Source organism: Gracilinanus agilis, chromosome 4, assembly GCF_016433145.1.
Source record: "Gracilinanus agilis isolate LMUSP501 chromosome 4, AgileGrace, whole genome shotgun sequence".
NCBI lineage: Eukaryota > Metazoa > Chordata > Mammalia > Didelphimorphia > Didelphidae > Gracilinanus > Gracilinanus agilis.
The window spans coordinates 274,797,253-274,814,016 of record NC_058133.1 but is presented as its reverse complement, the minus strand read 5'-3'; the positions used below and the strand labels follow the sequence as shown (position 1 = coordinate 274,814,016).

At 44.5% G+C, this 16,764-nt stretch overlaps 1 protein-coding gene across 2 annotated transcripts in view; it reads left to right on the top strand.

Annotated features, from left to right (window-relative positions):
* Positions 1-259: 259 nt before the first annotated feature.
* The window catches only part of TRERF1 (transcriptional regulating factor 1), a 56,460-nt gene continuing 39,955 nt past the window's right edge, over positions 260-16,764 (top strand). The window contains exons 1-6 of one of the 2 annotated variants that reach the window (XM_044672545.1): positions 260-1,741; positions 4,054-4,100; positions 5,741-5,891; positions 6,969-7,220; positions 14,169-14,544; positions 15,279-15,345. In XM_044672545.1, the coding sequence (XP_044528480.1) occupies positions 260-1,741; positions 4,054-4,100; positions 5,741-5,891; positions 6,969-7,220; positions 14,169-14,544; positions 15,279-15,345 (2,375 nt within the window). Of the gene's footprint in view, positions 1,742-4,053; positions 4,101-5,740; positions 5,892-6,968; positions 7,281-14,168; positions 14,545-15,278; positions 15,346-16,764 lie in introns of both variants that reach the window. The other variant, XM_044672544.1, reaches the window with a different exon arrangement.

Genomic DNA, 16,764 nt, shown 5'->3' with positions numbered 1-16,764 from the left:
TCATTGACCATTCAACCTTTGGCCTGTGCCCTGACCCTTGTGAAGACGTGAAGCCATCTGCACTGGCCATTGTGTCGTGGGTTGACAAGGCGCCCCCGGCTCCCGCCATGTCTATGTACTCCTCAGCTGTCGAGTAGCTCCAGTAGCAACTCCCAGCCTATCTCAGGGTTTTATTCTATTTTTCTTGTCCATCTCTCCCCTCCCCCCCTTTATTTTTAATGGTTTTGGTGCCTCTGCATTTAGGACCAAGTAGGGAGCCATGGGGGATCAGCAGATGTACAAAGCTAATCATACAGTCCATGGTAATGAGAACCTTTACTACCAACAACCAGCGCACAATGCTCTGAGTGGGGGCAATGGGATCAACCACAGTTATGGGGGCACTGCGTCAGCAGGGGGTGGCATGGAAGCTTCCCAGACCTCTCCCCTTTCCCCCCACTTCCCCCAGGACTCTCAGGACAGCCTGGGCCTGGCAGCTGGTTCCAAGAATCTCGGCTTGATGGACAACTCAAGGCCAGAGAGTTGGGGGGGCCACGCTGGACCAAACAATCACATCCAGCTGCGTGGCGGACTCGCCAATCCGAATGTGATGTGGGGGGCATCTGCTCAGGTGGAGCCTGCCGAAGGCTACCCGTACGCCTATCCTCAGGCCGGTGACCTCCGGGCCCAGAAGATCACCAGTGGTGTCCTCCACAAGCTGGACTCTTTCACCCAGGTGTTTGCCAACCAGAACCTGAGGATCCAGGTCAACAACATGGCCCAGGTGCTCCATAGCCAGTCGTCGGTGATGGACGGTAGCAGTGACAGCGCCCTCCGCCAGCTACTGTCCCAGAAGCCCTCCGAACCTCAGGCGGTGGCCGCGCCTCCCGCCGTGCCCCCCCGCTACCAGCAGATACCCCATCAGGCCCACTCTGGTTTTGCCAATGGCCCGCCGAGACCCGCTCTTCAGGGCGGGCAGCACCCCTCCCAGGCCCATCTGTATTATGACTACCCGCAGCAGATGGCCCAGATGCCCGCCCAGGGCGGCCAGCCCATGCAGGGCCAGCAGATGCTGCCCCAGCCAATGCCGCCGATGCAGCAGGCCCACTACTACCTGCAGCAGCCCCAGTCAGGACAGCAGCGGATCCCCATCACAGACATGCAGCCACCGCAGGCGCAGCCGCAGAGCAGGGCCCAGCAGCTGCTGCCACCGCCGCCGCCCCAGAGACCCTGCTCCATACAGTTACCTCATTATTATCCGACACAGCCCATGATGCCCCAGTTACAGCAGCAGCAGCCCCAGCAGCCGCCGCCGCCACCGCCGCCAATGCAGCTCCAGCCCCCCTCCTATCACAGGGAGCCTGGCCCCAAATCTGTGCATGATCCCCACCAGTACCCCCCGGAGCAGGCCAGCCACCCGGTCCAGCTCATCCAGCTGGGATCTGTGCCCCAGTACTTCTACCAGGACCCTCAGCCGCAATACGGCCGGCACTTCTACCCACAGGGCCTCCTGCAGCAGCAGCAGCAGCAGCAGCAACAACACCGGGACAACGTGCAGCAGAAGAGTTACCAGAGTGACCGGCAAGCCCAGGCCATGCTGGCCTCCCACGGCGGGCTGGGGCTCCCCGACCCAGGGCCGGAGGAGATGAACTCGGTGGGCAACAGTCTCACCCATAGACCTCTCCTGTCACAAGCGGGGATTCACCTCAACAGCAAGGGACCCCCGCACCCGCAGCTGTCTCCTGGCTCTGTGTGGTCCCAGGTATCCTCATGAATCTTTAGCTCTTACCCAGGGGGGAGTGTGGAGTAGGGGGGGCGAGGTGGATGGATGTGTTGGGGGAAGTAGGACTTTTTTTGGGGGGGGAGGTCTATGTGTGTAGCATGTAGCTTTTCAGATTATTGTTTTTTATTTAGTTGTTTGATTTGACTTGTGTCTGACTCAGTATTGTGGTTTTGGTTCTAAGGCTGAAGAGCAATAAGGGCTAGGCAATTGGGATTATGTGGCTTGCCCAGGGTCGCATAGCTAGGAATTCTATTAAAGCTTCAGTCTCTGAAACCTGGAATATTTTTCCAACTACTGAGAGTCGCTCTGGGGTAGTACACAATCCCCTAGAGAGGCTTATCTCTCAAGTCTTCGATGGAGTCAACAGAGATCAGCTTATTAGATCATCAGTGACTTATTATAGGTGGAACTCAGAGCAATATTATTTGGCAGTGGAGCCTGCAACCCTGATTCTAGGGGCATTGAGGTGGGCATCAGAAAGTAGGAAAGAGATACCACTTGGGGAGGTGAGAGGGTGCCAGAGATGTCCAGTAATTTGGGGGCAACAGTAGGTGGCACAGTGCCTAGAGTCAGGAAGCCTCATCTTTCTGCATTCAAATCCAGTCTCAGACAATGGGCAAGTCACTCTACCTTCTTGGCCTTAGTTTCCTCATCTGTGAAAAGAGCTGGAGAAGGAAACAGGAAACCACTCCAGTGTCTTTGCCAAGAAAGCCCAAAATAGGGGTTCAGACTGAAAAGACTGAATAACAACAATTGAATAATTTGTCCAGTGTCCGCATCTGACCCTGGGAACAGATTTTGTTTCTTTTTTCTTCAATATGACATTTCATAAGAGAGACAGCATCGTATATAGTGGGTAGAGTGCTGGCCCTGGAATCAGGTAGACCTATGCTGAAATCCTTCTTCTCATACCTACTGGCTTGGGTGCCTGTGGGAAAGTCACTTTAACTCTCAGAGCCCCAATTTCCTTAAGGGGATTGGCATGATTATGGTGATGATGATGATAGCTAACATTTATATAGTGTTTACTGTATGCCAGGCACTGTGCTAAGCACTTTCCAATTATTATCTCATTTGATCCTTTAAGGTTCCTTCAAACTCTAAATCATCATCCATAATCTTAACCACAAACATCAGCTAGCATCCCCATGGCTAGTTAGAAAATAAATTTAGGAACTGGAAAAGAGAATGGCATGAGCATTTTTATATACATTATGTACATTTTTATATTATGTGTCAGGCACTGTGCAATGATACTTATTAATTTTTAATAATACTAATTTAATTTTAATAATGATAGTCAACATTTATATAACACTTACTAATTAATATCTAAGCATTTTACAATTATTATCCCATTTAATTCTCATAATAACCTTGAGAGGTAGGTGCTACTATCATTCCCATTTTATAATTGAAGAAACTGAGGCAGAGAGAGGTTGTATGATTTGTTAGAGGATCACCCTGCTAGTAAATGTCTGAGGCTAGACTTGAACTTAGGTGTTCCAGACTCTAGGTCCAACATTTCTATTTACTACACGTTAAATTCTTCTCAATATATTTGAACCCAAAAGAACTTGTGGCAGGCTTCTCTTAACTTAATGTCATGTTTCCTAATTAGAAATTAAATAATTATGGGAAGATTGCTGAAGGTGAAGTTGGGATGGAGTACAGATGTGGGTTATCAGTCTCCTGATGAATAGTATTTATTTTTTACATAGAGAATGCCTCAAAAGTAAGGGCAGTTAGGGGCAGCTGGGTAGCTCAGTGGAGTGAGAGTCAGGCCTAGAGACAGGAGGTCCTAGGTTCAAACCTGGCCTCAGCCACTTCCCAGCTGTGTGACCCTGGGCAAGTCACTTGACCCCCATTGCCCACCCTTACCAATCCTCCACCTATGAGACAATACACCGAAGTACAAGGGTTTAAAAAAAAAAAAAAAAAGTAAGGGCAGTGATATTCAAGTTACGAAATTTGGAACTAGAAACTGTAGGGATAGGAAGAGGAGAAATATAGACAGGGAGAATACACACACACACACACACACACACGTGTATCCTTTCTACCCCTACTCCCCAGGATGTGGAAGGGTGGAAGGGATACCTGTATTCTAAAAGGGAGATGAAGTCTCGGGTTGGGAATAGTGCTTTGGAAGCCACTGCATCCTTGGTGCTTTGGTTTCCCTTCCTTCATAAACACACATTCATATTCTTTCTGTCTCTTTCTCCTTTTCATTTCCCCCTTCATCGTCTTTCTCTCCCTTCTTTTTCTATCCTGTTTTCTTCAAAACCAAGATGCATCTTTCTGATGGCCGAGCCCAGCCAGTGTCCCCTGATCCAAGGTAAGGTGAATGCTCAGAACTCCACCTTGGGAACATATTGGAGAATTTAGGAGTGGGGTAGCAGAGAGGCCCAGCTCATCCCCACTGATATATTTCTTAATCACAGTCAGTTTCATAAGGAAATTTTATTTTTGATGATGAAGAAACATGTGCTATTTAGTCATAACAATAATGGCTTTTCTTCACTATATAGTGGTTTGCAAACCCTTCATATAGATTATTCCATATGATCCTTAAAACAATATATTCCTCTATTTTCATTTTATAGATGAGTAAATAAGGTCCTAGAGATTTAATTTGTCTTGACTGAGGTCGCATAACTAGTAAATTGTCTGAAGCAAAATTTGACTGCACATCATTCTGACCCTAAAAGTTATTTGGCCATGAATCTGCAAACATTCACTGAGCACCTGTTAATTACATTGTTAGTTCTTGGCTTTGTTTGACTTTTCAACTAGATTGTATCATACACCTCAATCTCAACTTCAGTCCTGGTCAAAACCCCCACAAAAAATCCAAAGCCAAAAGAACTAATTCCTCAGAAAATTCTTTAATCGGGTCAACCCCAAGTTTTCTTTGGACTTTGTTTGATACTTAAGAAGTCAGATAAAAGTGAACTGGAGAAATGGAAGGAATTCACCAAGGAGAAGAGCGTGTCTTCTCACTTGGACATCTCAATATGCCCAGTGTTAGTGACTCACCCTGGTTTGGCCCTCCAGCTTGAGAAGAGTTGGAGATATAGTGGTGATCTTGGCATCCTTGCTTGGTCAGAGTTTAGAGAGATGTAAGACTTCCAGTTAATGTCTTCTTTGCTTCTTTGCATTGATTGGTCTTTGATTCATATACTGAATCTAAAACCTGAATAATTTTTTAAAATGAAAAAAAAAGTTACATTGTGGCATACAAAAGAAGAAGATATTATTTTGCCCCAGAAATAGTTTATAGTCTACCAGGGGAGAAAATCCAGGCACAGAAAGATTAAAGACCAGCCTAGTAGAGAAAGAAATGTAACATATAGTATATGTTAGATATGCCAAAGAAGTTAGAAAAGGGAGATTCTGCAAGAAGCTAGAGTCCTTATCAGCAAGTAGTTAGGACCTGAGCTATTCTCTAAAGGCTAAGTAGACTCTGTTTTACAGCATGAGGAACATGGAGACATGTATTGCATGGTAACATATGTATAACCTTTATCCTATTACTTGCTTTTTCTGGGGAGGGGGGGAGAGGAGAGAGGATGGAAAGAGAACATAGGTTACAAAATGTCAAAGAAATGACTATTAAAAATTATATTGACATGTGGAAAAATGAAAATAAAAAAAGACTAGGTTGGCTTCAGATAAGTTAGGAAAAACTAAAAAGCAGAGCTCTGACCTTAATAGTGCTACTTCATTTCAGCCCATGTCAGAATTTATGTAATTCCTACATAAATATAGGACTAAACCCTTCTGTGCTGGAGGTCTGTTTTCTCTAAAGTAGACTTAATACTTTGGTGGTGGGAAAGATAAAATAAATTAGCCAGAATGAAAGCTTAAAAAAAGGGCCAAAATATTCTTAAGACTAGTCACTACCTTCCCTTCCCTACACAATGTGCCTATCTGTTCTCTCTGTCCTTACTCTCTCTCCATCTGCTCTCTGGGCAGTGCTCAGCCCCCAGGGGTATTTGGGGATCAGCTCGATGCTAAGAACAAATTGACGTGTTCCATCTGCTTCAAGGAGTTCAAGAGTCTGCCTGCCCTGAACGGCCATATGAGGTCGCACGGGGGCATGCGAGCCTCCCCCAACTTCAAGCAGGTAAGGGACAGAGGGAGGACTTCCAGGCGGATGTGTGCTGCTTACTATGCTTCGCAGCTCTTCAGATTGTGTTGTCTAAGAATTCAGCCTGGCGCTTGGCGGTGCAGCTAAAGACTCCCACAGCCTTCGCATCAGACCATAGGATTGGTAGAGCTTGGGTTTGTTACTCTCTCTACCGACTAGCCTTGCCAGTATGGCTTCCCAATGGACTGGTAACATAGATTATAATAATAGGCCAGGACCAAAGTAATAGGAATGTAAGCCACATTGTGCTGCCTTTAGATTATAAACACCTTCAAGGCAAGGTACCTTTTTTATTTTACTTTTTTCTTAGTGTATCCCCAATGCATAGTGTAGTGCCTGGCACATGGTAACACAGTAAATGTTTATTGAATCGAATGGATGAGGTTTAAGACACAATTCATCTAAGGCATAAAAAATTAACCATTGTGATATGGTAAAAACTGATTTATCCCAGGTTCTCTAGACCAGAACTCTTAATTCACTGATGTGTTTCTGAATCTATATTAGAGGAATGAGTGATGTCTGTAATGAGGATCCTGGGGTACTCCAAGATCTGAACATGTTTTCTGGTCATTTGAAAACAGATTGTATTCAGTCCTCTGTAGGTTTTTAAAGCTTGTGTGTATTTTTGTCTGGATTCTAACTAAAACAGGTTGTTACATATAATATAGTGTGTGCATTATCTAGCATAGAGTACATACAATATAGTACATTCTGTAGCTCTCTTAGCAAAATATTTGACGAAGGAGCACACCTCATTTCTCTCCCACATCATTGGAAAGAAGTGGTTTACTTTGCCTTTACTGGGCACTTGTAACTTCAGAGTGCGTCCTGCTTTCCTTTCCATCATTTCATTCTCTCCTCTCAATTCCTGTGTGGTCGTAGAAGCAAAGATCACTCTCTTCATTTTATAGATTAGAAAACTCGGTCTCAGAGAAGTTAAGGAAAGGCCTGAATAAACCAACATCTTGAAACATTACAAAGGAAAGAACTGTATTCCCTGGTGAGGGCTATTCTGGGACCAGGGATCAAGGGCTTTAATTGTCTGTGTAGGAGGAAGGAGAGAAGGCTCTGCAGCTCCAGCCACCTCCGCCACCCCAGCAGCAGCAGCCACCGCCGCCACCGCTGCCGCCCCAGTCGCAGCTCCCTCCTGAGGTGGAAAACCCCCTTCCTATCGTCATGCCCGTGTCTGTCCCTGTCAAGCTTCTCTCACCTGAGCCCAGCCCACAGGTCATCACCAACAACATCACTGCTGCCAGAGACAAGCCAGCCAGCTCCATGTCGGACGACGAGATGCCCGTTCTCGTGAGGATGACCCTCTCTCCCCCGAATTCACCCAAAGTGGCTGCCCCCTGTGCACCCTCTGTGAGTTGCTGCTCTCTCCCACCCTGACTGCAAGGGTGAAAAAATCTTTGCTTTCTTGGAGAGGGGAGGACCTCTTTCCCAAAGAAGATGCACTGAACTGTTACCTAGTGCTACGGTCCTGCCCTTTCTCCTCAGAGAAAGAAAGCAGAAAGAAACATTGGGGACCTTCTGGCCCTCGCATCGTTTTCTTCCTCTGTTGTAGACCTCAGAACTTAATAATCTACCTGGGGAAAAAGTCTACCAGACTGATTGCTGGCATTCCTGGTCATACCTACTATCTGTCTCTCAGGAGGCCCACCATATCAATGTCTTGAACATCTCCAGAAAGCAAAGATCTTTGTTTTTCTGCTTGCTGCTGCTGTGATTTTTTCTCTCTTTTCTCTACCTCTCCTATAATCCATGTGCTTGTCTGTCTGTCCATCTGTTGGCAGCTCTACCCATGCAGCTTGGCTCCAGAGGGAAGATGCTCCTCCCTCCCATATCTGAACAGTGGGCAAAGCTCTGACTCTTAAAGATTGCCTAAGAGTTTGCCTGTGTCACATACCCTGCCTCCTCCACTCCTCTTCATTTGTGTGTCTGAGCAGGGTGGCTGAGGATGTCCTTAGCAGTGATTACTAGAGTCAGTGGCTATTGAGGAAAAGAAAGATTGTGACTTGACGGGGATAGTGAGTCATAAGAGAAGGCAATGAGAAGACCCAGAAAAATCTGAAAGGTCTATAGGCACAACAGAACTACAGGCTGATGAGAAGAGCTTCAGTCAGTGTAAGTGCTCATTTAGAATGTCAGGAGACCCGTGGGTTGCCAGGAAAATGAGAGTAAGAGTTATAGTAAAGAGACACCTTACTATATAAGGGGAATCCCTGCCTCTCTCATGCACATCTATTAGAAGGGCATGAGGAACTTTTCTTGACTCACCTTTTGTAGCCCTCCTTTTTGTTCTTGTCCACTAACTTGACTGGTAGAATAGACAAGGAAGGAAAAGTGATCAAATGAAATACAATATATAAAGTGCTTTGCCAATCTTAAATTTAAGCACTATATAAATGCTATTTATTATTATTAATATGGTGGTGTTTCCTATACTCTAGCCCAGTGGTTCCCAAACTTTTTTGGCCTACTGCCCCCTTTCCAGAAAAAATATTACTTAGCACCCCCTGTCACATACTATCACTGCCCCCTTACAGTTATTCACTGCCCCCAAATGCACCTGTGGCCATTACCACCTCCCTGGATTGCTGCAGCACCCACCAGGGGGCAGTGACACCCACTTTGGGAATCACTGCTCTAGCCTGTCTCTCCCTCTTCTTCCTTTCCTCCCTCTCTCTCCCCCTTCTTTCTCTCTCCCTTCCCCTCTCCTCTGTCTGTCTCTCTTTCTGTCTGTCTCTCTCTCCCCTCCCCTTCTCTCTCTCTCCCTTCCCCCTCTCCAACTCTCTCTCTCTCTTTCTCTCTCTCTTCCTCTCCTCCTTTCTCTCTCGTTCTCCGCTTCCCCCACCCCTCATCTCTCTCTTCTTCCTTCTTCTTTCTCTCCTCAAGTACTCTTTGCCTTAGGGTCCCAATAGCTATAGAATTAATATTAGCTAACAATTATATGGCTCTTTAAGGTCTACAAGGGGCTTTCCATATATTATCTCTTATGATCCTCACAACAACCAGGTGAGGAAGTATATATGGATCATATTATTATTCCATTTTCCAGATGAAGATGCTCAGGCTCAGGGCAGTTTGGTGAATTAAATGTTTAGTAAGTCAACATGAGTTTTAAACCCAGACCTTCCTGACACAACAAGGTCTGGTGCTCCCTCTGGACATAGCACCATGCTACCTCTGCCCCTCAAGGATTTTCTATTTCAGTGGAGGTTTTTTGGCTTGCTCTAGTATCATAGAATGTCAGCACTGTCTGAGGCTTTGGAGATCCAGTGCCCCATTTTTGTAAAGGAGGAACTTGGTGTGGAGATACAGTGTGACTTGTGTTTACAAATTAAACAAATAGAAAGGCCAGTCTGAGAACCCAGATCTTCTGATTCTAACCCATGCCTTCAGGTGGCCCCCAGTATAAGAGAGATGCCTAGTGAAGAAACAAAGGAGTCATGGAAGATGGAGAATGAAAAATAATAATTATTTGAGGAATCATGAAGTAGCTAGAACAAAGCAGCCATAGCAAAATAGCCATTGAAGGCTGAAAATTTTAAGTCCTGTGGAATGAGAGAAAGCAAACATATGTAAGAATAATGATCTTAACTAGATGGAGTCAATCAAGAAAGCCTTTCTGGAACCCACAAGAAGGATAGTACAGTTGAAAGAACACAGATTTTTTCTTAACCCTTTACCTTCCATCTTAGAATCAATATTGTGTTTTGGTTCCTGGGCAGAAGAGTACTAAGAGTTAGGCAATGGGGGTTAAGTGATTTGCCCAGGCTCACAGTGTTTGAGGCCAGATTTGAACTCAGGACCTCCCCCCTCTAGGCCTGGTAGCCACCTACTTGACTTCAAATCTTGCTTGTGTGAACTTGGATAAACCATGTGGGTCTCAGTTTCCTCATTTGCAAAATGAAGGATTTGAATTAGATCATCTCTGAAATTCCTTCTAGCTCTATTACAACAGTCCCATGATTTGTAAGGAGTTTAGAAGGTAGGAAAGAAGACTTCTTGTGTGGGGAAAGGGGCCAGTGCTAGCAGCTTATATATGGGAACAAATAACTAACTGCAGGGAAATATGATGTAGTGTAAAGCTTACTAGATTGGGAGTCACAGAAGTGTCAGTTCAGGTCCTATATCTGCTGAATGAGTGACCTTGAAGAAGCCACTTCTTTTTTGCCTTCAGTTGACTCAACTGAGAAATAAGGGTTTAGACCAGTGATTCCCAAAGTGGGTGCTACAGCCCCCTGGTGGGTGCTGCAGCGATCTAGGATGGCAGTGATGGCCACACTTTTTTTGTATTACATTCTATTCTGAGTTCAATAAATAGTTTCATAATTTCCAGGGGGGCACTAAATAACATTTTTTCTGGAAAGGGGGCAGTAGGCCAAAAAAGTTTGGGAACTACTAGTTTAGACTGACACCCAGCATCCTCCTTTCCACTTCTAAATCCATGATTCTATGACTTGATAGTCTGTAAAATGAAGGGGTGGCACTATATGAGGTCTCAGGCTCTTTTTAGCCCTAAATTTTAATGACTCAATGATTACATGACCACCACCACCCCTTCGCCCCCAAGATCCCTTCCAACTCTGTTGTCCCATGATTCCGTGATAGGAATGACCAGCTCCTTCAGTGATGATCTTTCTGTGGATGGAGGATCATTCGAATCCCATTCTAAATCTAGCATTCTGTACTTTTTTCACTGAGGAATAAGGAAGCAGCCCTTCCTTGACTGGAGTACAGACTCAATGCTGGGCTTTGAGGAAGGAGGGAGTGAGATGAAAAGAAAAGAACTAGTTATAGAGGGTGGGCCCTAATAGAAGCCTGGGAGTTTGGATCTAAAGCAAGATGGTAACCATGGGTATGTTCACATGGGATTTGCCTATATTGTGCTCACACAGGCACAGAATAACTAAAAATATACATAAGAAGAGATAGAATTCAGACTTTCAGAATTTGTTTCCTCCAGGGGTTTTCCTTCCCTCATTTTCCTCTGCTCCCAGTTTCTTCCTCTCCCACTGGCTCTTACTGTTCCTCTCTGCGCAGCAGACTTGGGAGTCCTCTTAACGGAGAGAGGGAGAAGTCTGAGAAGTTCTGTCCTCAAGGATGCTGCTAAGGGAATGAAGAGAATTGAGGGGTAGATATTTTGGGGTGATGGGAGTCTGGATGAGTCTTAATGAGTTTCTATATTACATTGTTGTCCTTTGCATAGCGCATATGAGGGCAGAGGCAAACACATTCACCCAGAATTTAGTATTCTCTATATTCAAAATAAAGATAAGGAGATATCATTTAGTGTCCTAATGGCTCTGAGGTCAAAATGACCATTGAAGATAATATGAATAGAGTGGAGGCCTTACCTGAGAGAGGCCAGATCTCTCCCTCCTCCTTCCCTTCCTGGATTGCTTTAACACTATCTAGTTGGAAATCTTAGGGCATCTAGGTGTCTTGGCGGATAGAGTGTTGGACCTGCAGCCAGGAAGACCCGAGTTCAAATCCAACCTTAGACACTTACTAGCTGCATGACCCAGAGCAAATCACTTAACCTCTGTTTGCTTTAGAGGCAGCTAGGTGGCTCAGTGGATAGTGCTGAGCCTGGAGTCAGGAAGACCTGAGTTCAGATCTGGCCTTAGATACTATCTGTTGTGACCATGGGCAAGTCACCTAACCTCTGATTGTTTGACAGAAGGATCCACTGGAGAAAGAAATGGCAAACCATTCCAGTATCCTTGCCAAGAGAACCTCATATGGGGTCTTGAAGAATGGGATGTGATTGAATGACTAAGCAAGCCTGAGATATCCTATAAGAGTACAAGTGATCAGCAGGGAAGGATGGAAGGAATTGCATCAAGAGGCAAAGATGTAGAAATCTGGTGTTAGGCATGCTCATAGATTCTCAGAACTGACTGGAAGCAATCTCGGTGGTCATATTTTTTTTTTTTATCTTAGAATTCTATCTTAGAATCAATATTGTACATTGGTTCCAAGGCAGAAGAGTGGTAAGGGTTAGGCAATGGAGGATAAGTGATTTTCCCAGAGTGATGCAGCTAGTAAGTGTCTGAGGCCAAATTTGAAACTCACATCCCTAGACCTGGCTTTCAATCCACTGAGTCACATAGCTGCCCCTGAGTTAACTTATTTTAATGGTAGCTCAGAAAGGAGGACTTAAACTCGTACATCTTGGAAGTAGAAAATCTGGGAATTGGACCTAGGTCTTCTGACTCCCAGGACTCTATTTCTACTCCCCTATCCTACTCTACCTTCTCTCCAGGTTAGAGGAAGGGTTTGTTGTTGTTGTTTGTTGTTGTTGGTGTTGGTGTTGTTTTTAGGCAAGAAAAAAGATAAGGATTTGGGAAAAAGTTGAGTGGAACAAGCAGGATACAAAAGGAGTCAGAGATGAATTATGAAAGTAAAGAAATCTATTTCTCCTATTCTGCCCCATCTAACCTCTGACTTGGAAGAGAAAAATCATGGAGGAGAGAGGCTTTGGATCCTCACTTTACAGTGTAAGAAAGGAGGCCTTTAAAATTAATGCTCAGTATTACTTCTTTAACCATTAGAATTGTGGTCTCTTCATTGGCACAAGGGACCTTACATCTCCTTCCTGGATCATTGCCTTGTTAGGATTAAAGAGCAAAGATTAAGGAACAAACAGAAATGGAATAAATCCTTCAAACTAATGTGTATCCAACCAGGAGGGTTCTCATAATCCCTTTTTCACAGAGGTGAAACTGAGTCCATGGAAAGGAAATGATCAGACTAAAGTCATACAAGTCAGTAAGAGAATGACTCTGAGGCCAGTGGTCTCTCCATTATCTCATATTGCCTGCCCTAACTCAGTAATGAAGACCTTCAACAATGATCATATGGGCTTTGGCTCAAGAGTGGCCTGGAAAGAGACTGCTGGAAGAGGCCTGTCTGCAGATGGCCTGAGAGTCTCTGTACAGTTGACCTTGTAGTCAGTCCTTCCTTAATAGAGTGAGAGGCCTCATGATTTTTTCTCCTCCTTAGATATTGGAAAGAGGTTTTCTTGTTCAGTTGTTTCAGTCACATCTGACTCTTTACAACATTTAAGTTTTTCTTGGCCAAGATATTGGACTAGTTTGCCATTTCCTTCTCCAGTTCATTTTACAGATGAGGATACTGAGGCAAATAGGGTTAAGTTACTTGCCCAAGGTCACACAGCTAGTGTCTTGAGTCCAGATTTGAACTTGGGAAGATGAATCTTTCTGACTTCAGACCCAGCATTTTATCCATTGTGCCTTCTAGCTGCCAATCTCTAAGCTATTTCTATTTTCTTTGGGCTTGCCATGCATTTACATAATACATATCTCTATATCTGTCTGCCTCTCCTTGTGTAGCATATTCCCTTTCCTTATTATACTTGGCCTCAGGCTTATAGGAAACAGAACTAGGACTGCCTAAAGGAAGCCTACTTTTTCATAAGAATTGTCCCCAGATGTTTTTCAAAAGCAGTTGTTGTTATTTTGGCCTTCTTTGGATCTGTATCCCCAGTACCTAGGCTCCTGGTCTGGCACATAGTAGGTGTTTAATAAATGTAGAATGATTGATTGTTGAGTCACCAAGTAGAAGTGATGGGGGTAGCAAGGGGTTGCAGAGTCCATTGTTAGATAGTCACACCTAAGCATCTCACTTCATCCTGTGGGGTTCCCTGGGAAGGTACCAAAGGAGGAGACAACTTTGTGCCTAGTGAGGTAGGGACACTCTCACACTCTCTTTCTCTCTTTCTCTTTCTCTCTCTCTCTCTCCTTCCTTCCTTCCTTCTTTCTCTCTCCCTCCCCCTTATACACATACTCTACATTATACTTTGGGTGCATTCATTTAATCTGTCCTCTGGGGAATTGATGGAGAATTCCAAGAGACTTTGCAGCTGGGTTCCTCTCAGCAGATGGGAATGTAGTGATAAGAACCAAAGAATCTGAATTTATAATCCTTCCCTCACCCACTGCTCCTACCACCCCTATTTCTCTCCCTCCGTCTGGGTCCCCCACCCCAACCCTCCTAACTTTTTATATTTTACCCAAACCTGGTATCCCCTCCTTGGCCAAGCCAAAACTTATTCTTGGGGTTCAGCTTTCTAACCCATGGGAGCTGTGAATGGAGCATGAGGGGAAGCGGGGAGCAAAAAGGAGATGAGATGTTCCCTTCACACCAAGTGAAACGATATGCATGAGCTGGAGAAGTTATCCAAGGAATAGATATTTGAAATTAACTCACCTTGCCTTTTAGGAAATTCCCAGAAAGCATCAGCCAGGCATGGCCAGAGCTGAAGAACACTTTAAGCCCACCCAGGACAAGAAGAAATATCGTCACCGTCCAGAACCACTCTTTATCCCCCCTCCTTCCTTCAACTTGAACGCCTCCTCTTACTCAGCTGCCACCTTGTATCAGAGCCAGCTGCGATCCCCGCGCATCCTTGGGGACCACCTCCTGGACCCTGCCCATGAGCTGCCTCCCTACACGCCCCCACCTATGCTGAGCCCTGTCCGGCAGGGTTCTGGCCTCTTCAGCAATGTCATCAGCACCTCCTCTCACAGTGGCCCCCACCCGCAGCTGCCACTCACTCCTCTGACACCCACACCTAGAGTGCTCCTCTGCCGCTCAAGTAAGTTACAACTTTGAATTCCTCCTGATATCTGGGCCATTATTGGAATCCTTGATGTTGCCCCTTCGTGTTGGTTGTGTGAAGAGTTTCACACATGGGTCCCCACCTCTAGGGGCTTATATAGCTTTTAAATAAAGACATACTGACCTGAAAAAAATCTTGCATTAAGACATGATAGTAAAATATAAGGACAGGATAGTAGAATAAAAACCCCCAGCAGGATTACTTTTGTATGCAGCAGCTGAGTAAGTATATGCCAGATGGTATTTAAAGTGGAGCCATGAGAATCCTGTGGAAAGGAAAGCTTGAATTCAGCAAAATATAATCTTATGTATGATATAACAGAGAGAGGCTGGGGCAGGGGAGAGTACCTTCACTCACAGTGCTGATTTTCTAGCCTTATTATACTACCAGTGTTGGGGATACCTCCCCACTGTTACAGCTCTGCAACTCTTCCCTAATTTATTGACTCAGCTGCCCTGGCCAGGTTAAATGAATAATTAATTAAATTAAGAGGCTAAATGATTTGCCCAGAGTCTCCAAGCCAGCATGACTTGAGCCACAGTCTCCTAGGCCTGTGAGTGACCTGCCTCTGCCTGCTTCTCCACTTTGTCCATGGATATTCAAGGCTGATGAAATAATAGAAATGCTGTTTTAGTTTCTTGGCCAAGGAGATAGGTGGACCTACCTGTTTCTTTATCCCCTTCCTTAGTGATCTCTGGTTTGTATTTCAGACAGTGTTGATGGTGGCAATCCAGCACTCACACCAGGCCTTGGGGAACAGGCAGTGGACATTGAACCGTAAGCAACATTTGTTTGTTTTTAAATTCTTGTACAATAGTAGCCTTGGTCTTGTGTCCTCAAAAAAGAAATGAGGTTGTTAACACAAAGGGAGAATTTAGAAAGTGCTACTATCAGTTAGATTGTAACAGAGACAGTACAAGAGATTTCTGCCTTTGCTGCTTAAGGGAAAGGGTGGGATCATAGGCAGGCAATGCTGCAAGATTCCTTTGGACAGACCGTTTATTGAATACTGGTAGTCTAGGCTTTTCATTTAATGCAAACATAAAATTCTTTCTTCAGAGTCCTTGGTTATTAACCCAAATATGTTCCTCCCTTCCTTCTTTCCCTTCTTCCTCCTTTCTTTCCTCCCTTCTTTCCTTTCCATCCTTCACTTCTTCCTTCCTTTCCTTCCCTCTCACTCCCTTTCCATCTCCCTGTCTCCCCTAACCTTTGCAGATTTTGCCCAACCTGGGTGTCTCCTCCTTGGCTAAGTCAAAATGACATGCTTGGGATCCATATTTAACTATGGGTGTATGTATGTATTTTCCAAAAGCAAATCTCATCCTTTGCCAAATGAATCATTTAATCTTAGGTACACTAACCCCATAGCATTTTCTCTGATCTACCAGTAGGTTAACACTTTCAGAAAAACCATTGAAGTTAGTTGGCCATGACTTATTTGGGAACTCATACTGGCTTCAAATGGTCACTTGTTTGCTCTTCTGAGTACTCTTAAACTGTTTGTTTTATGATTACATTCAAGGATTTTTCTGGATAATCAAACTCAAGCTCATTGATGATAATTTCTGTAACCTGCTTTTCTTCCAGTTTTCTGTAACTGTTGTTCTTAATGATTCTCTGAGGACTTTGAGCAGTGTTGTCCCATCACTAACTTATTTTAGTTCCCTGATACTTGGACTTAGAAAGTTGCAATTATTTAAAACAACTAGAGTTTGTTCTCTCTGTCTCTCTTTCCACCCTTCTGTGTCTCTGCCTCGATCTTCCTCTCCTTCTTCTCTTTCCCCATTTTTGGCTTCAATTGTCTTATAACACTTGGGATGGAGGGCAGATGTTGGGGTTGCGTGTGTTGTTTTGCCTTTTCTGGTTTTCAGATAATTCTTTTCAGTAGAAAAAGACAAACAAAAATAGTTTAGTAGTTCTGCTTTTTCTCTTGTCTTCAGTTAATATTACACCATCTGCCCCATGCAGCCATTCTAGTCCTTCCTTGTTTTTTTTTTAGTGAATATATCTTTTTTTTAAGCACTTAAATGATTTCCCCTAGCCCAGACCCCAAGCTCCATTTATTCTGTGACTTAGTCTTTGATGGATGTTTGAGCCTCTTTTGCATTTATCCTTGATTAATATGTCCCTCTACACACCTTTTTTGCCTGACTCTCTCACCGGAGAGAGTTCTTTGTGTGGCCCACATAACAGCCT